This window comes from Magallana gigas, chromosome 4 (assembly GCF_963853765.1).
Source record: "Magallana gigas chromosome 4, xbMagGiga1.1, whole genome shotgun sequence".
NCBI lineage: Eukaryota > Metazoa > Mollusca > Bivalvia > Ostreida > Ostreidae > Magallana > Magallana gigas.
Window position 1 is genome coordinate 4,171,127 of NC_088856.1, and position 26,940 is coordinate 4,198,066.

Genomic DNA, 26,940 nt, shown 5'->3' on the forward strand with positions numbered 1-26,940 from the left:
GAAAATAATTCTTAGGAGTCGTCGCACAATACATGCATTAAAACAAGATGTTTAAATAAGTAATACACCCAGCAATTTCAAACTTATTTAGATAACAACACCCGAAAGACATTTAATGGATTAAATTTACACAATTGTACAGTCTTTGTAAGAAACAAATATTCTTTTACTACCACCTAATTTTATGCAACACTAAAAATATTATATCTATTGAAAAGATAAATAGACAGATAGATAGATAGATAGATAGATAGATAGATAGATAGACATTGGACTTTTATACAGACAATTTGTGCTAGTATTACCTTCAGTCACACATCTACATGTTTGGCGTTGTAGATCCATTGTTAATTACATTATATCCATTGTAGGCAAATTTGCAATAATTTTGTAAAATGCATGAATACTATCTACAAATTCCGTATTGTTTCATTTTATTTATCAAGTTTGAAAAACAAAACTTGATGATGAAAAAATACTTTGAGGCTGAGGATCGGAGAACCATGAATATTAATACCAAAAATTTATAATGTCAATTCTTCTTGTCATGCTAAAGAATGATAAGTATTCGTGCGACGGTTTTTTTTAAAACATGTCCATTAACTTAACATCCATCCATCCATCAAGCATAATTACAACGTACAGCGTATATCGAAAATATATCTCTTTCTTCCTTATATATTCCATACATTCTACTTTCAGTGAATAAATCTATGCTATGAAAATAAACATATACGTGTAATATAGCTCTATATTAGTTGTTGTTTAGTCCAAATCAAATAATTTTTATCAGCCTACAGTAGTCAACAGATGTGTACACTGATGTGCACAAATTGCAGTAAAAAGTGATCATAATTCTTTGATCCGAGTATATTGAATATCCAGTAATACTCTCGCTCTGATGTGAACAAATACAAACAAGAGGCCAATTGGCCTTATTTTGCCTGAAAATCTAGGCTAAAAATAAAAAAAAAGGTCATTCAAGAGGAAGTCGGTGTCTAATCGGTACAAAATGAATACCACTAGAGTGTAATACTGGACAAAGAGTGTGTTTAAATTTCTTGCATTTGCGATTAATAAATGCCGAGAAAGTTTTGACGAAAATTTGTTTGACAAAATACGCTTCACATAAACAAAGTCGCCATTTAACAGGAAATTGAAGTCCGGCTGGTAAGGAAATGAATCCTACCATATGGCATACCTTAATAAAAGAAGTTAAAATTTCATGCATCTGCGATTTATAGTTGCTGAAAATACATTTAGGTAAAGATTTTAAAAATTTAGGCTAAAAATAACAAAGTCGTCATTTAACAGGAAGATGAAGTTCGATTGGTACAAAAATAGATTTTAGCATATGACATGGTGAAAAAAGGAGTGTATTAAAAGTTCAAGCTCCTTCAATAAATGTTTGCTCAGAAAAATGCAACAGAAATTTAGTAACAGACAGACACACAATGGTAAAAAAGTTATTCCTCTCTCTCCCTCGGAGCGGGAGTGTAAAAAATACAAACTATCACTGATTGAGGATTGTGCGATTCAGGTCACAAACCTGACAATTATAAACTCCAACCAACACCGGATAGGTGTAATTTCAACGTGGGAATGAACCAATACACAGATTTAAAATTCAGTCAGTAATGATGAATATAAATTAGCTGGCTTTCTATAGGAATCTTTAATAAAAATGAACCGAGAGAAGAAATAATTATTAAATATGAACAATTAATAATTCTTTTTTAAAGAATAAAATTATATTTATTTTCTGAAATAAATACTTATGGACATTCTTATTTAAAGACATGTACATGTGCAAGCAAGTGGATTTCGGTTTTTTTCCTTCATTTTTACTAATACGCTGTAAGTGATGATTTAGAATTGTATATATTGAGAGAAAACCAATAATTAATACATGTTTCTAGAAATAACAGAGATACTCGAGAGTCAAATAATTGCACAAATATTTAGTCATTAATGTAAAGTTTGAAATATTTTTTTTTAATTTTTTATAGAATCAAGTAAGTACAAAACATATCACAGTCACTGCGTTAATTCAAAGTCAATGGTGCATCACTTGCGATGACGATACTTCTCTATCAATATCTGTATCACATAGTTATTTCGTAGGCTGAATATCATCATCGGGATATCTGGCACAATTACAGCTAACACAAGAAAGGTAACAATTCCAACCCCCAGGACGACCCCTACACCTGTGGCAGAGGGACGCTCGTCCTTGGCGCTAGTCCTTTTACGTATCGAACTTGACAGTGTCCGCGTGTTCAAGACAAGTTCTTGTTTTATCTGATCAATTTTAGCCTGAAGCTCAGCGTCTGTTAAGTTTTGAACTGGACGAACTCTGTCACAGGGACACTTACATTCTGAAGAGACAAAAGAATATATTTAGCATTGCATGTATTTCACACAGAAACCAGTGTTACACGTTTGGGCATTACTTTAGTTTACCTACTAATACTTCAAATCGAATCATCCATAGAGAAATTCTATCACAAGTTTACACACTAAAAGCGTTTAACGAGGCCGGGTCTAATTTGTTCTGCCCTAGATTTTTTAATGATTTTTTTTACAAGAATTTCTACTGATATAATTAATATTTTAAGATAAAAAAATAAGACATTTACCACACCGTTTGTTTAGGGGTCATCTCAAAGTTTGTTAATTTTTAACATAGGACCCTATGGGATTTAGCTTGAAATGTACCGATTTTGCACATTTTTTAAACTTCTGCCCTAGGGATTTCTTTTTCTGTTCTACATATTAAAGTTATTGCTAAAAGGCATCAAATGGCCAAATAAAAAAAACCCTTTACCTCCTGGTTTGTTCCAGGGGTCTTATCAAAGTTATTTTTTTGTTTGCCCAATTTCTCAGTTTGTCAGATAATGACTATTCTTTATTTGACAAAGATGGAAATGGTGATCTTTAATTATAGTATTATTAAAACATTCAGACATATTTAAGTAATAAATAAATATATAACATCACATATTAAGGGTCATTGATATAAAATACATGGTCAATGTCTTGAAATAAATGAATACAAATCGATATTTAGGCGGGTTAAGAAAACGTGACAGAGGGCTAGGCTTGCTGAACCCTCTTCACGTTTTCGACCCGAGCCCAAATATAGCTTATACTTCGAGACATTTATGTTTATTCCACAATACAGTATCAATTTTACGCATCAAACGAGCTATTTTCAACAAATTTCGCTAAATATCTGCAGTTGAAACTATCACGCCATGGCGTCAACAAAGCAAAAAGATGACGTCACAATACAAATGAAACGCTGCGCGAAAGCGTGCGTACTCGTTCTGTACTCGGCCTCGTTAAATTCTGAATTTTGAAAATCCACGCATTTGGTTTACAAAATTAATCTAGATCATTAGTCGATTAAACGTCTTTGTTAGGCAAAGGTGCCCCTAATTTAATCCAAATTACATGTATATGCATAGCGCAGTCATATATTACATGTAGTTCAAAAAAGCACATGCTGACACTGTCATTCAGTCAACTAAGGTCTGGAACGGTGACTAGATGACAGAACTATACAACTAAGTCACTGGGTAGATACTTCTCAGTCACATTATTGCAAAGCTATGCAACTCAGTCACTGAGTAGATACCTTTCAGTCACATTCTTACAAAGCTAAACAAATCAGTCACCGAGTAGATACTTTTCATTCACTTTGTAGTTGACTGAATAGTTCATCATGAAACTGTTTAAGGTCTGGAAAGGAGATAAGGTTAGAATAACAAATCATCACGAAATGGCAAACCTCTGATCGAAACGCCATTTAGTTTTGTTACAAGGAGTTAAAAGGGGCTCTAGCTGTTACTTTTTTTAAATATTCATATTTTATCCACAAACTGCAAATTTTTCGCTTATTTGACATATATCCAGTTTATTTCTCATCATATCTTTCATAATCAAATAATTTAATAATTTACTATTTATAGAAGTGTCTTTGTCCAGGTGTGTTATTCCACCTTAAATGGCAAGGTTCTACCTTTTAGTCACATTACCAGACCTTTCGGTCTTTATTGATTTGACTGAATAGGTCAGTCCCATTCTGTGAACGTTTCTTACGGTTGCATGTTGGGAGGGGGGAACTCCATGCTCCAGTTGACAGGCATGTTCTATTTAGATCGCCCGACACGTGACGATATCCTGCCTTACAAGAGAGTGACATGTTGTCCATGGTGTTATATCCGTCCACATTGTTGACAGTTAAGACTGTGGTGTTAATGTTTTCAAGCGGGCAAAGAGGCACTGTTAACGAAAATAATACATTAGGAAATAGAGATTTAAAAAGTAGCTGTCTGGAAGAAAAATAATGTTACATTACCTGCGCATGTAGGTAGACTTGTCCAATTTCCATTTTCGAGGCACTTGCTTATTAAAACACCGGATAGTAAAACAAACCCGGGTAGACATTCATACTCGATGGTTGACATATATGGGAGGAATTGTGAGGTCACATTTGCAGTAAGTAGTCTTGCATTGGTAACGTTACTAACAGGACATACGATCTCTGAAACATAGAATCTCACATAAACACAAGACTAGTTTGTAACGTCGATCAATCTCATGATATGTCCTGAATTTAGTGAATATATACACATTAAAATGTCTTCAAAAATACGGATGTGTCGAATATGGATGACGAAATTTCTTTTGATTTTCCTGATTAAATATTTACATGTTTTTTATGTATATTACATCTTTGATTTTAAATCGGACCCTAAAGACAACTTTAAATATAAAAGTATAAATACAGTTTATAATTTTGTTTAAAATTCTCAGAGCAGATACATGCACTAGGATGTCAATCAGTACAGTTTTATTTTCTGCCTTCAATCTTATAACAAATGCACAGCAAAGCGAAATAACCACTGGGTCAGGAGACTTTTTAGTGGAATTTGTGTATGTCGTGAATAAAGAGTAACCAATTTGTTTTTTGTAAATAAGGCTAGATGGTAAACAAATCATTTATTAGATCTACTTTTGATATATAAAGTGGTATTTAATGCAAAATAACAATTATCCATGTCTTTAAAATTTGAGTATTTCCTAAAAAAAATTTATACAGAGGTCCTCTTCTCGAAGACATTAATATAGTCTAAGAACGTCACCAACCATCCACCTATTTCATTCACATATAAAACTAGAGTAGAAATTTAATCACCATGCAATACATTCCTGAAATAAAGAAATTATTTAAGGAATAAGAATGATTTTGTCAGTAATCTGAAGTGATCAAGTACGGTCGGGGATGATCAAATTAAACAAAGCCCAATGGGTTCATCACTTCTGATTGTATTTGATCACTCATGACATTCAAAGATTGATTTTTTATCACTTGTACTCAAAAACAAAAAAATGTACTTGTTAGCAATTAAATGCGATTAAATATTTAAATAGTCATTGATGAACTATTGTTGGACTATACGATATAAAATCAATTTATAATGTTATCATAAACAAAAACATTGGAAAATGTATATATTGAGACATAAAAATATTGCAAGCGTTAGGTTTTTCTTAAATCTTACGCAAAAGAATTAGTTTATTGACACGCATCAACAGTTCACTTATAAAATGTAGGGAATTTAAAGGTTTGGCAAAAATAACTAGATACATTTAATCATCAGTCTTTCATTTTCGCCTTAAGTAGGCTTAATTGTAAACTTAATCATCTATCCTAATATTTCAGATATAATTTTGTTCAGGAATAAACCCATATCATGAGTAGAAATATTCTAGCTATTCTTATTTCAAGATTTGAATAGTTTCCTACATCTAAAAATACCCAGAACTTTTCTTCTAAAGAAGGTCATTATACATGTAGTATAGCACAATCTTACTAAAATTAGATCTTTGATCCGCTCGTAGCGATCTATTAGGAGCGGATCAAAGATCTAATTTTAATAAGATTGAGTATAACATTGACCACGACCATCTTGCCTTCTTTGAAACAATGAAACCATTTCTCTGTAAATGGTGCCCCAGCTGTCGTTGTAAGTAAGTACCTGTACAGTTTAATGGATCTCCAATCCATGTCCCATTAAGGCTACAATACAGCACCGTGTGTCCAGAGTCTTCCTTAAAGCCTTCATCACACGCAAACTCCAGCGTATCGTTAAAATAATATGTTGCATTCATCAATGGGCTAGCGTTCACTCCACTTACCATTGGACAGATAATAGCTGTGTAGAAAAGAAAGCTATACTAAATACACTGTGGTTTTTTTTATATGTTTTCATGTTTTATTCGACGATCAGCATTTTATAGTACATTTATCACCGGGAGGAATATGGCGTTTCTATATATCCGGCGACAATAAGACTAAAATGCTCTAGATGTTAAAAAGCACTTTATTTGAACTTTAGGTCGGTAGGGTGAATTCTGGAAATCCAAAAACTACACCCGAACAATCCGAAGCCTAATTCTTGACTGATGATAATAATGAACAAATGATATAAATAAGAATAGTAAACAATAGTAATTAGCACTATAAGCATGAGTGACAGATGACACGGAGTAAAACTTCAAATTGAGTGAGTCAATTATATCAAGTCCACAAAGTTAAGAGTTAATTTACAACGATTAAGCAATTACGCCTTACGTAAACATATGTTTTGGGATTAATGTTTTGAAAGACAAAATGTGATAAAGATATTATAGCAATTTGATAACAAATAAAGGAATGTGAATTTGAAGTTTTATACAAAATGTCTTGAATTATAGTTCATTGAAATTTCACCCCATGATAAATCCCTCTCGCTCCGGAAAATGAGACGTCCTCGTCTCAAAGCTCACCGATGAGGATTGCTGGGTGCACGCGGCCTTTGACCGAAGTAGACGGACTGGTAAAATTGTCGTTGATTTCTTTCTGGTGTCCTTGGTCTGGGCGCGCGAGTGTTGTGAATTCGGTTTCTTGAACTTGAGTTTTTCCTTAAGGCCGCAATGTCGTATTCTTGAGAGGTGATGATGTCGTTTAAGATTGCTATCTTCTGGTTAGCGATGGTCTGTCTTTGCTTTAGGTCTTTAAGACTCTGTTCTAAATCGTAGCATTCGGTGTTTAGATTGCTTACGACATCCTTTAGCATTTTATTTTGATTTCTCAACGTTGTCATGTGGTCTTGAATTACAACAGGCTTAAATAATTTTTGAATGTCTTTTGGACTCAAGTGCTGGAACGGCAGCTGTTTCACAAGTTCCAGTCGGTTGTAATAATCTTTAATTCTTTTCGCGTCCCGGCGTCGTTTGCTTAAGGTCTTGGTTTGTGCAAGGTGCATCCTACATTGCGAAATATCAGCAATTGCAACACAAACTTCTTGAGGCTTTTTCTCAGAAATTCCTACAGTAGGGTCGAGTTTTGATCCTGCTTGGGCATCAGTCGATCCTACAGACGATACTGTCCGATTGCAGGTCCTTCCATCCTTGGCCGAACCGTTTTTGAACGAACGTTTGTCGTTGGTCGCCACCGGGTAAGTTTTCCGCGGATGAGAATGGCAAGGAATGGTTGCGTAGAAGCACATTTTAGCATAATGGCCAAGTAATCCACACACGAAACACTCCGAACGTGTAGCTGGACACGAGTACAGGTGTCCGCGGGTAAAAGTATTCCCGCACCTGTAGCATGCTGGACAGGATCCAGGTCTGGAGTGTAGTCGTGCAAGTCCTGGGGGTGTCCAGAAACTCAAAAAGCAGCGACGCTGGTTTGATGGTCGAAATGAGCGGGGAAATCCTCTGCTCTTGGGTTGCATTTCTGAGGCGTTGAATAACAATCTCGGGGAAACTCGCTTTGTTGTTGGTACACGGAATCTAACTGCTACAAAGTTTATGCAGCAGCCCCGGGTGAATTACCCTTAGGATATCTCCACCAAACTATCACCGGGAGGAATATGGCGTTTCTATATATCAGGCGACAATAAGACTAAAATGCTCTAGATGTTAAAAAGCACTTTATTTGAACTTTAGGTCGGTAGGGTGAATTCTGGAAATCCAAAAACTACACCCGAACAATCCGAAGCCTAATTCTTGACTGATGATAATAATGAACAAATGATATAAATAAGAATAGTAAACAATAGTAATTAGCACTATAAGCATGAGTGACAGATGACACGGAGTAAAACTTCAAATTGAGTGAGTCAATTATATCAAGTCCACAAAGTTAAGAGTTAATTTACAACGATTAAGCAATTACGCCTTACGTAAACATATGTTTTGGGATTAATGTTTTGAAAGACAAAATGTGATAAAGATATTATAGCAATTTGATAACAAATAAAGGAATGTGAATTTGAAGTTTTATACAAAATGTCTTGAATTATAGTTCATTGAAATTTCACTCCATGATACATTGATGCATATATTACAAAACATTTGCGTATCTCAATATTTACATTGTAATTGGTTTTTTTTTTAAATTTCTTATCTATATCGTTCATATGATATGAATTAGATAATTGTCTACAGCTTCCAATATGAAGTCCTCTTTTTTTGCCCCCCCCCCCTCCCCTCCCCTTTCTTTGCAGAAAAGCATTACACTAAATATTAGTATCAACTTTAGATAACTTTTGAATCAACAACATAGGGGAGTCCTTCACATTTCACTTTCCACCAGTTCATTTAAGGGAAATACAATAAAAACAACCATTAAAGTAATATATCACGGCATTATAAATCTAGACAGCTAATCAACTACCTTTTTTTTGTTAATTATGAATTAACACTAACTAGAAAACTGACCTGTCAGGAAGGGCCCCGCTATGACAATTAATATAGAGAAGTGAAAAAAAACTTTGAATTCCATCCTCTTTATATTAACAATGATGAAAAATAAATGCCCGACATAAGATGTAAAGAACTGCAACATATAGGATCTCATGATTTGTAGTTGGATATGATTTTCATCCAACAATTAAAGTGTTAAACTGAGGGGTAAAAATATAAGGGTGCAGCTCATGGAATGAGAGTTTAATTTGATTACATTTAAAAAAAAAATTGAAAGTTATAAGTAACAACTGTATTTTTAAAATTTCAAGATAATTCCTGAATGTCCAAAAACTCTAAATAGTAACCTTGTATCTGCATAAAACAGGGATAACCTCATGTCTTATAAAAAAAAAACTAAATTAAATGTGTATTTAAAAAAGATTTAAACAGGTGTTTTATAAAATGCAAGCCTTCAGTGAATGCAAATACATTGTATCACCCAGGGTTGACCTCAACTTCAAAACAAGCATCAGATGCAGACAAAGGTGTTCATTAATCTTCATATGACAGATAGAGATAAGCCTCTAAATTTTCTGCAGCAGGCAAGATAATTAATCCCAGGGGGTTAATTCTTCTGCTCTCTCATCCTTTTCTTCTAAATTTACAATAAGATTTTTTTTCAGAAATGACAGAATGGGGTTTTTATCTGATTACCTGTTAAAATTGGGTGCGTCTTTTTACCCCAATGAACCCCAATGATACCCCAATGAACCCCAATGATACCCCAATGATACCCCAATGAACCCCAATGATACCCCAATGAACTTTGAAATACCCAAATGATACTAAGTATGTTCATAATTGATACACTTAATGAACATGTTACACAAATGAAATTTCAACTACGTGCCGTTCTTTCACCGATTGGGCCATATCTTGTGATGGGAAATTATTAGAATTTTTTAAGCTAAAATTTGACTCGAAGATTGTTTGTGTAATTATGTCCTGATGGGAGCTTTGGTCATTTGTGCTAGTTCAACATAACTTTAAGAAAAAGAGACATATCGATTCTTTTTCATTAGAGAAAGACTTCAGTTTTTACGAATAAATGATGAATGCAGAAAAAGGAAAGTTGAATGAGATAACCCCCTCTCTCCCCAATTGCTTTTTAATTTTGCTCCCCAATTGCTTTAAATTCTTATTTGGGACAGTAATAAAAAATTATAGAGAAATTTGACATTGAAACAAATTGAATATATCATCCATTTCAGTGTGGATTTTTTAAAACCCTGCCAGCTCCTCTAAATATTCAGCCATGGTTTGGATTTTTTATTTTAATATTAAAGAATAGTTTTTTAAAAAAGAATTAAGAAAACTTTCGGTCAAAAATAAACAAAAACAAAAAGGAAAAAAACAACTTGATATTAATTATATACATGTACGGTGTTTATTCACACGCTTGCGCGGAAGATCTTTTAACTATGCACACATTTAGTTTCATTGGGGTATTAATATTTCAAAGTTCATTAGGGTATCATTGGGATATCATTTGGTATCATAGGGGTATCATTAGGTGTATTTGGGTATCATTGGGGTAACATTGGGGTTCATTGGGGTATCATTGGGGTTCATTGGGGTATCATTGGGGTTCATTGGGGTAAAAAGACGCACCGGTTAAAATTAACAGCATTAAGGCAGAAAAAAATATAATAAATAATTAAAAAATAAAATAGTGAAAAAGGATATCTTAATATATATCTTGATTTTAGAATTCAATAAAATTATCATAAATCATTGTATATGGTATTTTAAACAAAATAAAGTATGAATACTATATTTTAAATTCATATTTCAAAGAATGTACACAATACTACACATCATTCAAAATTGACCTTAACTTTAAAACAAAGTTCATTTGCAGACACAGGCAGTTCAGTAATTAATCTCAATGTGACAGATATAGGTAAAGCTTAGGATTTTCTTCCTGTGGAAGGTTAATTAATCCCAAAGGACAAGTATTGCACAGCCTTCCAAGTATACAATGGTAACATTATCAGAAGTTTTCTCTCTTTGTCCATTCATTCTTATGCATAGTTAAGGAATCTACCCCACCACCCCAGCTCCAAACCAAAAGGCATAGAGAACCACACTTAGCATCAAAATATGAATTTCTGTCTACTGAACTACCATACCAAATTTGAACTTGATTGGGCAACCATAAAAAAAGTTAATAGAAAAAAACTGAAAATTTGTGGACGGAAGAGTGACAGACGGACAGACAGAAGGATGGACAGAGTGATTACTATAGGGCACCCGCAAATCCTTGCGGGGCCCTAATTATGTTGTGCAGACTCTCATACGTCGAATCTCTTTTAAAATAAGGAGCTAGGTTTGCGCGTTTAATAGCAGCAAAAATTCATGTCTAGCTTGATATGTCGTTGTATTTAGGTGCTAAACAAAACAGGGTGTTTCGCGAAATGATTCATAATATTTATCAAATCTTAAATTGCTTATTACTGATACAAACAGTTTTAATCGCCTACGCATGATTTTCTTTTATAACCTTAGATTATGTTAGGTGTAAACATACAGATCAATTCCCTTCTTAATAATCGTTGTAAAAACCTACGTTCACATCCGCCATGCCATTCTAGGTCTTCAAGACACCGAATGTTGGAAGATGATTTCTTGCTGTGAGTGCAGACGAAATCTCTTGAGGTAAATATATAGGTAGACCCTTGACTTACAGTTGCGTTGGTTACGTTAGGTTCTTTACAGTACGGTTGTAACTAGATTAAAAAGAAAGAAAAGTATCAACGGATGAAAAAATTAAACCAACTGTATCCATTAATATTAATTTACCATTGTTCTGTATGACGATAACATAAAAAGGAACTAACTTAACCCGAACAGTAGGTGTTTAATTACTGCACTACTTGGTTCTTAAAGGTAAATAAGGTTAAAACTTCTTTTTTTTAATCCATAAAAACATAATTTAACCTTATCGCTTATGACATCAAACATATTTATACATTGTATACCTGAAATCGCAAATAAGCAATGTAAATATTAACATATTCTATATTCATATTTGTTTTCATTGATGTTGTAGGTCAATTTGCTGGTATATAATCCCAGTTGTACATAAACGATCATCAAGTAATTATAAATTGATTCAATTTGAAAATATTCATTTCCACCTAACAATTAAAATCTATCTAATTACTAGTATTCTACTTATAACATTCATTCATTTGAACAAATTATTCAAAAAATCACCAAATCAATTACGCTAATCTATCTATTCTTCAAAACTGACACTCTACAAGTCATGCAATTCTGAAATGTCCTTATATGTAACAACTTAAAACTTGGATGTAACTGATATGAAATCATGAAAAAATTAATTACGTTGTTAAATAATACATGTACAAAGCCTAGTGTTTGTTAAGCACTATTATAAACAAGAGGCCCAGGGGCCACATCGCTCACCTGAGCAACAATTGCCTTAATTCTGATCAAATTAGCATTACAGTCTCAAAATATCCTGACAACTGAGTACAGTAGATCTTGCAAAAAAAAAAAAATTGAAAATCTGCCAATTTTATCCACCTCTTAATTCTTAGTAAATACCAAGCCCCTTTTGTTGTTGTAACTGTAAGAAGATTTTTCTATATACCTATATACCCCCCCTCCCATTTCGTGGCCCAACTTTTCTCTAGGGAATTATGGTTTCATCAAACATAAATCTGCATAACCTGTGCTTTCACACTAGGTACTGAGTTTTGGCCCGAAACTTTTCCAGAATTATTTTAAAAGATTTTCTCTATATATTCCTATGTAAAAATTGATCCCCCAATTGTGGCCCCACCCTATCCCCGGGGACCATGATTTGAACAAACTTGAATATACACTATCTGAGGATGCTTCCACTCAAATTTGAGCTTTCTGGCCTAATAGTTTTTGAGAAGAAGAATTTTAAAAATTTTCTCTATATATTCTGATGTAAAAATTGATCCCCCAATTGTGGCCCCACCCTACACCCGGGGACTATGATTTGAACAAACCTGAATTTACACTACCTGAGGATGCTTCCATTTTATTTTAAGCTTTTCTGGCCTAATAGTTTTTGAGATGAAGATTTTTAAAGATTTTCTCTATAAATTCATATGTAAAACATGATCCCCCTATTGTGGCCCCACCCTACCCCCGTGGACCATGATTTGAACAAACTTGAATCTACACTTCCTGAGGATGCTTCCATTTTAATTTGAGCTTTCCTTGCCTAATAGTTTTTGAGAAGAAGATTTTTAAAGATTTTCTCTATATACTCCTATGTAAAACTTGATCCCCCTCTTGTGGCCCCACCCTACCCCCGGGGACCATGATTTGAACAAACTTGAATCTACACTTCCTGAGGATGCTTCCATTTTAATTTGAGCTTTTCTGGCCTAATAGTTTTTGAGAACAAGATATTTAAAGATTTTCTCTATATATTCCTATGTAAAACTTGATCCCCCTCTTGTGGCCCCTCCCTACCCCTGGGGACCATGATTTGAACGAAATTGAATCTACACTACCTGATGATGCCTCCACACAAGTTTAAGCTTTTCAGGCCGAATTATTTTTGAGAAGAAGATTTTTGAAAAACACCAACAAATTTTCAATAATTCTCAATTATCTCCCCTTTAAAGAGGGCGTGGCACTTCATTTGAACAAACTTGAATCCCCTTCACCTAGTGGTGCTTTGTGCCAAATTTGGTTAAAATCTGCCCAGTGGTTCTTGAGAAGAAGATGAAAATGTGAAAAGTTTACAACGACGACGACAACGACGACGACAACGACGACAGACAACGGACAAATTGTGATCAGAAAAGCTCACTTGAGCCTTTGGCTCAGGTGAGCTAAAAAGTTATGTGAATACATGACGAACATATAAATAATAGTTTTTTAAATAAAAATCATTTATAACAAAATTTTGATAAGCAAACAGTTAAAAAAAAATACTAGAATTATATCCATTAAATCAATTGTCAGTACTTTTCTTTTACAGTGGTCATGGTTTCAATGTAAAAATATACTGCTAAACATGCAGTCACACAATGAAGAGCCGATAAGATAAGTACAAAAATACCATAAGAATCGTTTGGAACACGACAATACCTCGCAGATGTAGGGCAGGTGTTCTGAGCAGGGGATGTTCGTCCACCTGTAGGGAGGGTCTAGCTGCTGTGTTATACACCCGTTACTGTCATTGTTCTGGGGGTATGAGCTATTCCAGTAAGTAAACACAGCCGCTGTTCCATTGATCATCCAACTTCCAATAGAATACTCACCGGATATAAAGGCGTTTCCTGAAATCTGATTCCAGATTTCTACGGAGAAAAACAATATTTTGCATATATATGCCACGTATTTCAATTCACATTTATGTTAATATAATTATTTATATTTACTAACTTTTGTCTCGACTTAACAAATATATTGCAAAGCAAACAAAACTACAAAACAACAAATTACCAAATTATACCATAGGACAATACATGTAAAAGGATTTACCTTCTTCAATTTTTTATATCCTTATTTCATGCAATAAGAAAACCTTACTGTTCCACTAAAACGTTAATATGTATCGTTCGAAATGTATGCCTATTAACTGATTAAGTATAATGCTAAAAAGTTAAAATCGTTGAATTGAAAGGCAATGGGAAAGTGGTTCATCATTCAAATACAAGGAGATGGTTCTTTTCCAATAATGAAAATTCAACAATATTACCCACTGGATCTGGAGTTTATTGCATTTATGTAGATTATTATGGAATTTTCAGGTTAAAGCAACTTAATTATGGGATCAGTGGAATTTGTTTAACTATAAGCTACTATATCAAGTTGTAATAGATATCTCATTCGATACTGGATATTGACGAACCTACCTCGCAACAGTTTCTCAGTATAAATCTGGCGTTCCAGCGACGTTATGAGAAACAACGTGCCGTTCAGGGTTTGGCAGTGGATTTCCGCTTCCGCTTTGACTTTTTGGTCCACTGTAAATGGTTTAAGAACTTTATCCAGGCCAGGTATGTAGACAAAACCCGATAGTTCCGACTCTCCTAAAACGCATTTTCAACAGTCTCTTAAAGGTTTGTTAAACACATACATAAACAATCATCGATTTTCTAATTAAATCCCAACAATTTCCGCGAAAGAAGTGTAATGATTGAATCTGACCTAATTAAAAAAAATGATAGAAAAACCAAAAAACAAACGAAGTCATAAACAATACAAACACTGTGCATTCGAAATTATTTCATTACAAAGTCTGTTAGTAATGCTTCTGGGAAACATTTTTACATATTACCAATTTATAGGATGTAACGTAATTGTTTCAAATTATACATGTATATGCATATGCATGGCACAGTATGAACCTCTGCCATTCAACTGAATGATAACTGAATGGTCTGGCAAGGTTACTAAATGGCATAGCTATGCCATTCAGCCACATTTCGGTTACCTTTCAGTCACATTCAAGTTAACTGAATGGCAGAGATTCATCCTGTGTGGGTTTCAGGGATACAAACTAGCCTCTTTACGATTATTAAGAACAAAAGCTGTTCAGTGATGCAACAGAGATGTTTGCTAATTACTCTTAAATTTTCAAAAAGCCTTTAATGACCATGGGTTACATGCAGTTGTGTATGAGAAGTCAACAGGAGTAAGCTCCCTTTTCTATGCTTCTTTCTTCGTTTTATACAGATAAAATTCAAGTTGATACTGAGCATATATTCTGATCACAAATCATTTGTAAAAATAAGTGTGTATATTAAATTTAATGTATGATATGAGTTTTAATCATATTGCTTCGTATAAATCTTGGGAGTGTAGAAAAATTTCCTAATTTAAGAAACGTGTCATTGAAATATTTTGTGAAATATTCATTAATTTGTCATATCTTCTCAATATGTCCACTCACCAATGGTATCTAATTTTAGAATATGTATATAATGTATGTACATGTAGTGTTATGGTATGTACTCTGATAAGATTTGTGACTTGATAATATAAATTGTTTTGCCTCAGACTAGAATGTCACGACGTCATTGGATGAATCCCATCACGTGATTGCTTTAAAAATTTCTTTACACGGCGAGCGTCAAAATTTATACGGCAACATGGCGGACGTAACGTTATTTTGAGCTGATGTTTTACACAAACGTTAAACCATACCGTTAATTTTTAAGCCCCAATATATTTAGAGTGACCCCTATTTGCCCGTGACGTAATATTACGATCCTACAATGTCATGGTTTGCACAGACGATTGACGAGGAAGGTAAACAAATTAGAGAATTAAGCTATGAATTTGATTGTTATATATTATCTTTTGATTGTTTACATATCAAACTTCAGGTCCTCGACAAAACAAAACACTTATTAGGTTTGTTATTGACTGTGTACAGAAATTTGTGGGGTCGGTAAAGTCCATAGAAGGCTTGGCTCCGCCTCGCCTTCTATGGACTTTACCGACCCCACAAAGTCCGCCTCGCCTTCTATGGACTTTAACGACCCCACAAATTTCTGTAAACAGTCAGTAACAAACCTAATAAGTTACACTACATTGGATTATATAAACTAAATATATATATAAACTAAATAAAGTTTATAAAGTTGAAAAATTTAAAAGCTGAGAGTTAAATTTTTACCGACAGAGCAAGGTACATGCAAAGCCAACTTGCAGTAAATTCCAAGCTTCAGAAAGTCCAAACGGATACAATACTCATATGAAAATGTATATGTCCTTTATTGCTCAACTTTGTTACCGTTCATCGCGATAAAAAAGAGTCATTGGAACATTTTGGTATCATTTAATGTTACCCAAAACGATACCAAAAACTATGACAAATAATAAACTTTTTTTTGAGAAAATTAATGTAATTCACAAACCTGAGTCTAACTTTAGATATCGGCTTGACTTCTTCTTGGAAATTAGGTTAATTGTTTTACACGTGTACTCCGAGTAATCCAAAATGGTGGCATTCTCTGTAGAGAAACTAGCAATGAACACAGAGGTGTTGTCAAAAGTCTCATTAGACGCCATTGATGTCAGAAGTTCTGGGACCAGGTCGCTTTCTCGTTTTCTACTAAAGGTGTAATTTACAATATTCGGCGACGGAGGCTGCAGAAGCTCGCACTCAATATCTAAATAGGAGCCTAGAACTGCTGGATCAGGTGTTATTACGAATCTTGTTTCTGGTGTATCTGTAAAGGCATAACTCAAGTTAATATAAAAAGGAGTTAATTGTTAATTCATATTTCCTGCTTATAAGACACGAATTGTAGCAGCAAACAATTTAACTCCTTATTTGTGGACTAAAAAATGTTCATCGTTTGTTTTTAATTTTGCAGTAAAGTATCACATTAGCAGCAACCTTTTTTTCTCCTTATTTGTGAACCCTCAAAAAATATATATAGAAAGATCCATTCATGATATAAACTTTTACAATGAGTTATGCATATGTGATGCATGCACGTAGCATGAGGGGGGCCTGCCCCCCCCCCCCCACTTTTTATTGCAGCAACAAATTTTTTAAAATTTACATATAAAAAAATGAATTATAATGAAGTTGCCCCCCCCCCCCCACTTTTTGGAAGTAAGTAAAAAATTGATATGAAAATAAGGAAATGAGGAGTCCCCCCCCCCCCCCCCCCCCACACGGATTAGGATTTTGAAGATTTTTGGAAACTTTAAATATCCTTTTTTTTTTTTTGCTTGTCAAGATATTTTGGATGGGTCTGCCCCCCCCCCCAACTTTCAAAAACGATGCTACGTGCCTGTGATGTACATGCAGTTAGTTTACAGATTATCATTTTTTAAATTACCAAAATAATTAACATATCGAAATGAGTTCTTATTTTTCTTAAATATTTTTCACCATTTTAATTCTAACGTTTGAAATGTTCAAATCATGATTGTTTCAAAATATTTACGTTGAGTCAATTCAAAAAATCATGTGTTTATAAACATTTAATTAAAAAATGAAACTTCTAATAGTTTTGTGTAAATTGTTATCAATTCAATTAATCAAAAAAATTGAAGGCTGCTTTGTCCGATTTCTTGTTATTACAGTATCAAATAATTTCCCATACGAACCATTTATCTTAAATCAAAGTACTAAGAGTACTGAAAGACGGGGTCTTGAAAATTTGAATTTGTAATTGCCCTGGATTTCCTCGAATATACTTCCAAAATTTATGAGTTTGAATTAGTTGTTACGATCTATGTTAATTCGGCTTTTTTGCAATTGTCTGCTACTTTGTCTAAATTTTACTCAATCCCGGCCTTCATAATTGTAGAAAATTGACACAACGGTATATTATGTAAAATAAAATCCCAAGGAAATTTTTTTTTTAAATTACTACTAACCGGGAAAATCAAACAACTATATCAAAGTAGATAATTTTAATCATTAGATTTATTCAATTTTGTGATCCAATGGAAAATCCACACAAGTCGGACGATTTCCGTAATAAAAGTTTTATGAAAACCCCGAAAACTCTAAAACTGCTGAATTAACAAACAAAGTGAACATTTTCATACCGATAACAAAGACAGGCACCTGACATTAGAAATATTTTTTTACAATAAGATTCCAAGAACTTTGACAATAAAAAGGTTTGTCACGGTCGCCATTTTGATTTTTAAGACCGACTTATCTGACACGATTTTCTTTATTTGCGATTCATGCAAAATTAATAGGTAAAAATAAATCTGTTCGCCACTTTCTACTTTTTTGTGTAAACTCGTGCATCACCTTCACGAATTACGATACAACCGTTCCTTTCATTAAAAATCATACTCCGAAAATCAGAGATATAAATAACAGAGATTGTCAACTCCGCCATTAGCGTGTAAATGTTACGGGACCAACCTTACTTTGAGAACTACAAGTGCAACAGCAATCTTGTATAAGTCATTAAATTTGAACCTGATAGTGAACATGAACATGAACCTGTAAATATTTTAAGCATGTTTTATTTATGAAATATTTACAAAAACTCTTTTTTTTTTTAGTTTTGAAATTACTTTTTTAAAACTTATTGACTTTTTACAAAGTAATGGTAATGCATTACTCTACTCATGTAATGGTAATGTAATGCATTACTTCAAGAAAATTAAGTAATGGTAATTGTAATTTAATGCCCTAATTCATGAAGTAATGGTAATGTAATGCATTATTTTACAATGTAATTCACCCCAAGCCTGATTCCAACTAAGCCGGATAACATGAACATTAACTTTTAACTTGGTTTTTCAATCGATAAGATTGTAGATATTATATGATGTATAAGTCTTCCAAAATGTATAATCTATTATAGATTTTGCTTACAATACATTGTTTAATATTTAAATTCAGTTTAATTAACTAAAGAGCCAACGAACGAGAAGGCAAATTCAGACTTGTTTTTATTTTCTTTGCACAGAATTCCTTTAGAGACGAACAGCAGTCATACCGCAATTAGACTGGAAGCCAATGAAACACCTATTTAATTTGTAAATCATCTGTGTATAACCCGTCCCGATTTTAACTTCGGCTTGCGCATGAAGTTTGGTAGTATTCAGGTGAAAGATTGTCAAAATAAAATTCACAACTTTTCAAAAATGGCACATTGCGTTAGGGAACTTTCATTTCGATTCCACCACCAACCTCTTCTATTGATTAATGAGCTCGTACACCAACTGAATCGTCGCTGTGCATTCAGTAATGTAACTTATTCCACATTTGAACCCGAGCAAGAATATTTTGATCAATAAAACTATTTGTTTATTTTCTAAATAGAATTTTGTTTATACACAGAGGACTTAAAAAGATTTGACGCGTGTTTTTATAATACATATTTACTGAAATGCATGAAAACTTTCTGCACTATTTTCTTACGCGTAGACTCAATTCATGTGTTCTACGCGTGCCTTCCGGTTTGAGACTTCGGCTGACAGTAACCCAATAGACGGGGTCACGTGACCCCGTCTAAAAATTATGGACTTTCTTCTATTTACACCAACAAAATCGGTCTTCTTTCAAAGTTCAAAATATTTAAAGTAAATAAAAATCATTTCTTTTTCGGCAAACAAAAATACAAAAAAAACCCCAAAAAACAAACCGAAATGCATCATGGTAATGTTTAGAAAAAAGAACCGTTTTGTTTCGTCCCCTGAATGATTGGTGTTATTCAACCTGCATGGTAAGCATCGAATGTAAAAAAAAAAAAAAGCAAACTTCAGAAATATTAACGAAAAAAACGTACACAGGTTCATTTGTAAATTGTTTGAGCATTACGACCATTATTTATAGCGATATCAAAGTCGTGATACAACCATACCCGGGTGAATTTAAACATGAGGCAAAATGCCGCGATACCCTTTCATGTCGTTTGTTTTGTTAACACATTTTGTACATATTTTTTGCCATTGAAATATGGCTTAATTGACGGGGGAAACTACTGCGATTTCTATTATTATACATAATTATACTTAGCATAAAAAAGTATAACTTACGTCCTACAATATCCAAAAAGAAGGCGGAAGTTTGTGTGTCGTACTTTTCTGTATGAATGTCAATCTCGTAATGATATTCATCGTCAAATGTAGTATTCAGGACAGTGAGAGAGGGAAGAGGAAAATCGTCAACTATGTAATTGGGGTTACTGGTATTTAGAACTACTCCCCCTTTCCTCCATTCAAAAGAAGTAATATTGATCTCGGAATGCCAGGTCACATTTATGAATATCGTTCCTGTGTCCCCAAATACAACATCCACACCGCTTCCCTGTATGTTTACTGAAAAGACAAAAGGTGAAGGTTATGATAAGATTTAAAACGTTAAACAAGAGGCTCATAATACTGCATTGTTCGCCATAGCATGTCGCTTTATAAGTGACTTTGACATGCATTATAATCTTTGTTACATAAAGGTGAGGTAGATCTCAGCCAGGTTAACTGCTCTTAAAGATTGTAATTGTTTACTAATTGAAAAGGTAAAAGATCATATTTTATATATTTTTAATATATGCATTATATGATATTATTGAAATTTTTTTTTTAGATTTTTCCTTTTGCGTGCCGGCCAGTAATTTGAAATCAAATTAAAATTTGTAAAATGATACAATAAAACAAAAAGGAACTTAACTTTTTCGATAATATTGCAATTCAAATATGTTTAGCGAAAAAAAAATAATTCGAATTTTCTGTTTTAATATTAATCTACCTTTGTCAGTCTTTATCAAATGAACAAAAACATCGATATCAATATTTGTTTAGAACATTGCCATTTTAAGTTTTAAAAAGATTTTTGTAATACAGATATTGAATTTTGATAAAAAAAAAAATGAAATCCCAAACCCTGAGTAACTTAATTCTACTTTAATATCCTATGAATGCCTTCTATTCATCAGTACAAAACCATAGGTCGATAAATCAGTTATTAGAATGCAGTGATGTTGGTCAGATATTGTTCTTTGCCTTTATATTTTATATAACGTTCTTATAAAAGTTAATATCAACTTTCCAGATAAAATTCTACCCTGCTTCATATACAACGTTGCAAGCAAAAAAAGAATTACATCAAATTCTGTAACTTAAATTTTTTCATTTTATCTGCAACTCCTTTAGGGAAAATTAGAAACTGCAACACTTTCTTTTAAAGTTTATTTTGAGCCGAGTTTAGTTGAGCCTTGCCTAGAAGATTTAGATAAGAAGATGGTAATACAAAATAAAAAATAATAAAATAAAACAGCAAAACAATTTTGGTCTCAAGTTCTCACTTCAGTCTTTGACTTAGGTTAGCTCTGATCTAAAATCAGCTGATTTACTTCTTGAATTTATGTTACATCTGAAATACTCACCACATTTTGACACTGGACAGGTTTGGACGGTATCATTTACTGTTGACACACAATATACGCCTTGCTTTCTCGTAGTTATCCTTCGGCAAAAGTTCTGGTGATGTTTAAGATGGGTAAATTGTGTATCTTTCCAATCTTTGCAGACTCCGTTAGCTCCCTCACTATGTTTCCCGCGGTAGTACAACCCGAATAAATCATTTGGCGGAAAACATTCTATAACTAGATCAAACATCACGAGACATGATTTGTGTTTTAATTTCACAAGTCCATGGTTGGTTTTTTTTCAAATGATCAAGATTTTGAAAGTCTAATTTTAAAAGAAATCTTTAATCTGAACTCCATCGTAGTAATTAGCCTCTCGTTTGATAAAATCTTAAATTATTATGCACAGTACCCCATAAATAAGTTTAAGTATCCAGAAAACATGTAAAGTTCTTTTAAATATTGAAGAGTATAAAGAACGAGGTTAAGCAGTATATTTGACAATAAACAATTACTGACAGCATCATAGTATCTCTTTGTTCCCAATGTTACCCAAATTGTCAGTTGAATGTTCAACAAACAAACAAAATTAGTACCTGGATAGCAATTAGTGACTTTGCGGTAAAAATCACACTGAGTGTTTTGTTGTCGGGCCCAGTACAACTCTTCTTTCCACAAGTCACTATCATACAGTCTGCACTCATTAAGGTTCCGGTTGAAATCGACTCCCAAGCAATTTGTCTTATCTAGACAACTCTGATAACAATCATCCAGGGCGATGTTATTAAGAGTCTAAAATGTTTACATAAGCAAGTTAAATTTATCATCCTCCTAGTATGGGTAACATTTTGAATTCACAAGAAAAAAAGACTAATGGAAGTTGCAATTTTTAAGCAAAGCCGGGGGGGGGGGGGGCATTTTAAACTAAATTTAGTGTTTGCCAAAGTAAATTTCAATTCAGTTTTTATACTATGTAACCGGGGTTTGTAGTTTCATGAAGTACTACGGATTTAAAATTTTTAAAATTATTGAGTGTTATAAATATTTTTAAAATATCGCGAGGTACAGTTATTGTGCTTATTTCCTGATTATTGTTCATCATCTTTTATTATGGTGCGATGAGTCATTATACCTTGATATTAACAAGCAATTATTCTCATTAGTTAAATTGTACATTAACGAAACTGGTAGATTTGTTTAATATAGTTTAGAAGCATGAAGTGTTTATTATTCTCGTATATATCACTTATTTTCATTTATCGTAATAACAATTCTATATCATGAAATAACAGTTGTAAGTTTTGTATAATTTTTCTACTTAATGGTAAAGACCTAGTAAGTTGTCAGAACTTGTGTCCGAACCATTTGTGTATGTATCTTATATATATGTATACAATAAAATATGTTCAAATCATAATCGTTCATCAGTATCGATGTCGCTTAATATTTTAGGAATACATGGTTCTCAGTTGGCATTGGTTCAAATGTAGAAGCAGAGACTTGATAATATAGAGCCTTTATCTACAACAATTAACTATTATGTAACTGAAAACTTATAATCTATTTACTGTTATTTCTTTAAATCTTGAGAGAAACTACCATCTGATAGGCCTAATTGGTTCTTCTAGCCTACCTCTAGCACAGTGCCTGTTCCTTTTGAGTCTGCAATTTGTTCAACCATCGCACACGAGGCATTGGCTTAAAAACAATACAATACCAGTCACAAAAACGAAGTTGTAAGTATTGTCATTACTTTCACGACATTTACAAGAACATATAAGTTTACTTCGTTTTCAAATACTCAGTTTTTCTGACTGTTCCTTAGAATTTGAACGTATCTTTGTTTTCTCCTTTTTTAAATCTTTTTTTTATTTAAAGATGTCAAATAATGAGAAAATAATATTGTGTAACGTTTTTACTTTTCAAAATAAAAAATGTTTGGAAAATCTTGATCATAACGGATGTATACAGATTTGTAACGGAAGAATTCCGGAGCTATGAAAAAGATACGTGCCGATGACGATCGACTATACTTACAAGTACACACTTTGATGTAGAAATATCCCAGAAGGTCGTTATGACATGCGTCATCGCTCCTTTCTGTTCCGTTATGAAGCCAGCATTCATTTGTTACTGATATATAAGTAATGCTTTCACACAATGTGTTGTTCTCGCATCGATTCATACAATCAAACGCTGAGCTTTCTGTGCCAGTTTCCAGTTGGAATGATAACCCCGTTGCTCTAGAAACTCTCACGTGAGGACACACTAGATTGGAAAAAGCAAAGTCCATCATTTAGTTTAACACAGAAAACATGCATGCATGCATATCATAATTTTTGATTGTAAAGAAATTCATGTTGATTCATTAATTTTGTGTCTAAATTGAATAACTAGCATGTGAAATACATAATATATGTTGGGTTCCACTTTTATGATAATGATTATACTTTGAATTCGTTTTAACTTACAACTTTCAACTTCTAGAAAAGCAATAATTTCTCCAAAATCTGTTTGACATGTGTAGTTGCCTTGATGTTGGAAGTCGACGGTTGGTATATCGATGAAGGATTCACAATCCCCGGCACCACACGTGGTGTCCTGGAATGTTTGTGACGTCGAGGTCCCGTTTGGAAGTAGCCACGTGTGAGTGACGTTCACGACAACCGTTGACAGCGTCTCACACTCCAACATCGTGTGGTCCCCGAACCTCACCACGTCATCCCACGTGACTCTAGTGGTGATGTTCTCTGGAAGGAGAACATAGAATCATTCAGTTCTAACGTGAACATATCGAAGGACATTTCAAAAGGGGAGGTGGGGGTTGACTGTTACATTTTAACTTCGAGTTCAATTAATAAAATTTTCTCTATATTTCATGTCAAGTTTTGTATTTTTATCATACAAGCTACAACCATATTTTAAATGTAATTATATCAAGATCATATTTGTTGATTATGAAAAAACATTCTGTTGTTTAAATCAAACGCGCAACGCATCTGCAAATATGACACATGTGTTATTGATATTACTCAAAGACGTGGTATTTTTAAAAATTCTTTTCATCTATTGGGTGTTATTATTGTTACCTAGTCAGGTGACATTAATATTATGAGTGACTGAAGATTATTGTGTACCAGTAAAACCTTTCGAAGACTCTTTTTCATGCAGTCAAATAAGTCCCACCCACCCGCGCATTGCTTTGTCTTGTACTGTATATTTAGGTGTATGCCTTGTCTAAATTTTATTTTGTAGATGTGGAAGATGTTGTTTTGAAAGAAAGAAATTTTTGTTATTTTGAACATATTAAAACTGCACGTTCGGAGCGCTCCACATTTTACTCACGAGTTTGTATTTATTTCATAAATATTTTGTGTTTGTTTGAGTATAAAACAAATAAGAACTGAGGTTGATTTATGCATGACTGCACCGGTTGGTGTGATGTAATGATGAAGACTTTCATAGATTGAGTGCTGAAAACATTGTAATTGCCTTTGAACGTTTACTTTACATTCCTTCTGTAGTCAGTTTTATATAATCCTGTTAATAACATTATCGATTAATTTTCATAAAAGTGAAACTGTTATTATTAATCAAGTAGTACTCTTTTTGAAATATTGAATTATTAGATAGTCCAATCTAGTCCAAACTATTTTTTTTTTTAATACTTTAAAAGACATTCCTAGTAATCGCTCAAATCTAAAAGTTTTCATTGTATTTAAGAACGGAACTACAATTCGCAGCTTGTAGGGCCTTTCCACAGGCTCGTGAAAACATCTCGAAAGGCTCGAATGTATAACAAAGGCGTCCAGGACAACTCCGCTTTTTATAAAGTTTAATACCGAGCCCAGCGAGAGGCGGGCGAAGCCCGCCTCGCGAAGCGGAGATTAATGGTAACACGTATATAAAAGAAAATCAGTGAAAAATGAAATTTGAATCAGGGGTACAAAAGCCAAAAAAATTTTCTCCCAGCCCTGGGCGCCGCCATATTGGCAGCCATTTTGTTTTTAAAAAGTTAGTTCGATCATTGATTGACCGGTACTTATCGATGTTTATTGCCCCTAAACTCGATTAAATAAGTTCCAGTGTTTCAATAGAAGGTAATTTGAATTAAAAGAAATTAAAAAGGAAACCAGATAGGTTTAATTGTGCTTCAATCAAGAAACACGACTTGTTCTATGTATGTCTTATCAAATTATCGGATGGAAAATAAAGATGGTAAATTAAAAACATTAACGTCAAGGAACTGGTCTTTTAGATACTGAATAAAGTATCATTTACAGCGGCATTCATATGAATTAGATTGATGCACAATGAAAGAAGATATAAAAAAAATTCGGAATCACGTAACTCTCTTCGGTTATTTCTGAAGACAAAACTTGAACGTTTTATGTCTGAAATATGACGTCATAATGTAGACTGAGCACGCGACGTTTATTTTAAATTTGACGAATGATTTGAGTAGGCAACCATGCAGGCGGATCCTACTATGTGCGTTTTGAATAGATTTTATAATACAAAAATCGAACTGCACTGTGTTAAATCTGCGCTCGGTCCAACGGTCACACCGTTTACATATTATTGCGTGGACCCTAAGGTCCACGCAGAAAATATATAAGCGAGGTTAAACCGGATGCTATGGGGAAAATTCAGCCTGCGCATGAGCTAGCCTGGTTCCTGTGCGTAATGGTGGCTCAGGGAACCAGGTTAGCACACGTTTATCTGAATCGGGATCGGGATTCCGTGCCATATGCACACATAAGTTCAAAGGCGCTGTAATTGTAAAGTTGTCGGTAAACAGTACAGAAACAAAGTATTCCTTTTAAAGAAATGATTGGCATGTGATATGAACTATCAGTATTATGAAATAAGTTAATGTTATGCCGAAATTACAACATGCATCATATAGCATAATTTGCAATGTTTTGTTGTTTTCCGAATATCAATGCTTCTGAATAAGAAATATAAAGTAGTATCGTATAGCAAAATTAATACCAGGAGAATAATTGTTCTGATTACAATGAAAAGACCCCAGAGAGACCGAATAAACAATGCAAACAGTAAAACCAACCGACCAAATAAATAATGAAGATACTAACAGTAAAGGGGAAACGAAAGACACAAATAAAACAAGGACATCATTTCATTTAAACCAACCTTTGTACAGAACTCGTAACCGTTAAACAATTCAAATTGTCCAGTGACGACCAAGTTAACGAAACTAACAATGAAAAACAACAAAAGAGAATGAATTAGAATAAATAATAAATATGCAAAAAAACATGGAAGAAAAAACACATTGAACCAAACCGGGCAT

General features: G+C 33.5%; 1 protein-coding gene across 1 annotated transcript in view; it reads right to left on the reverse strand.

Annotated features, from left to right (window-relative positions):
* Positions 1-505: 505 nt before the first annotated feature.
* The window catches only part of LOC105321403 (uncharacterized), a 28,771-nt gene continuing 2,336 nt past the window's right edge, over positions 506-26,940 (reverse strand). Inside the window, exons 2-15 of the mRNA XM_066080980.1 lie at positions 24,095-24,373; positions 23,661-23,891; positions 23,257-23,321; positions 22,220-22,415; positions 21,642-21,860; positions 20,296-20,577; positions 16,686-17,000; positions 14,676-14,852; positions 13,906-14,117; positions 11,372-11,531; positions 6,048-6,224; positions 4,364-4,549; positions 4,105-4,287; positions 506-2,378 (exon numbers count right to left, since the gene is read on the reverse strand). Coding sequence (XP_065937052.1) covers positions 2,068-2,378; positions 4,105-4,287; positions 4,364-4,549; positions 6,048-6,224; positions 11,372-11,531; positions 13,906-14,117; positions 14,676-14,852; positions 16,686-17,000; positions 20,296-20,577; positions 21,642-21,860; positions 22,220-22,415; positions 23,257-23,321; positions 23,661-23,891; positions 24,095-24,373 — 2,993 coding nt within the window. The 3' untranslated portion in view covers positions 506-2,067. The remainder of the gene's footprint in view (positions 2,379-4,104; positions 4,288-4,363; positions 4,550-6,047; positions 6,225-11,371; positions 11,532-13,905; positions 14,118-14,675; positions 14,853-16,685; positions 17,001-20,295; positions 20,578-21,641; positions 21,861-22,219; positions 22,416-23,256; positions 23,322-23,660; positions 23,892-24,094; positions 24,374-26,940) is intronic.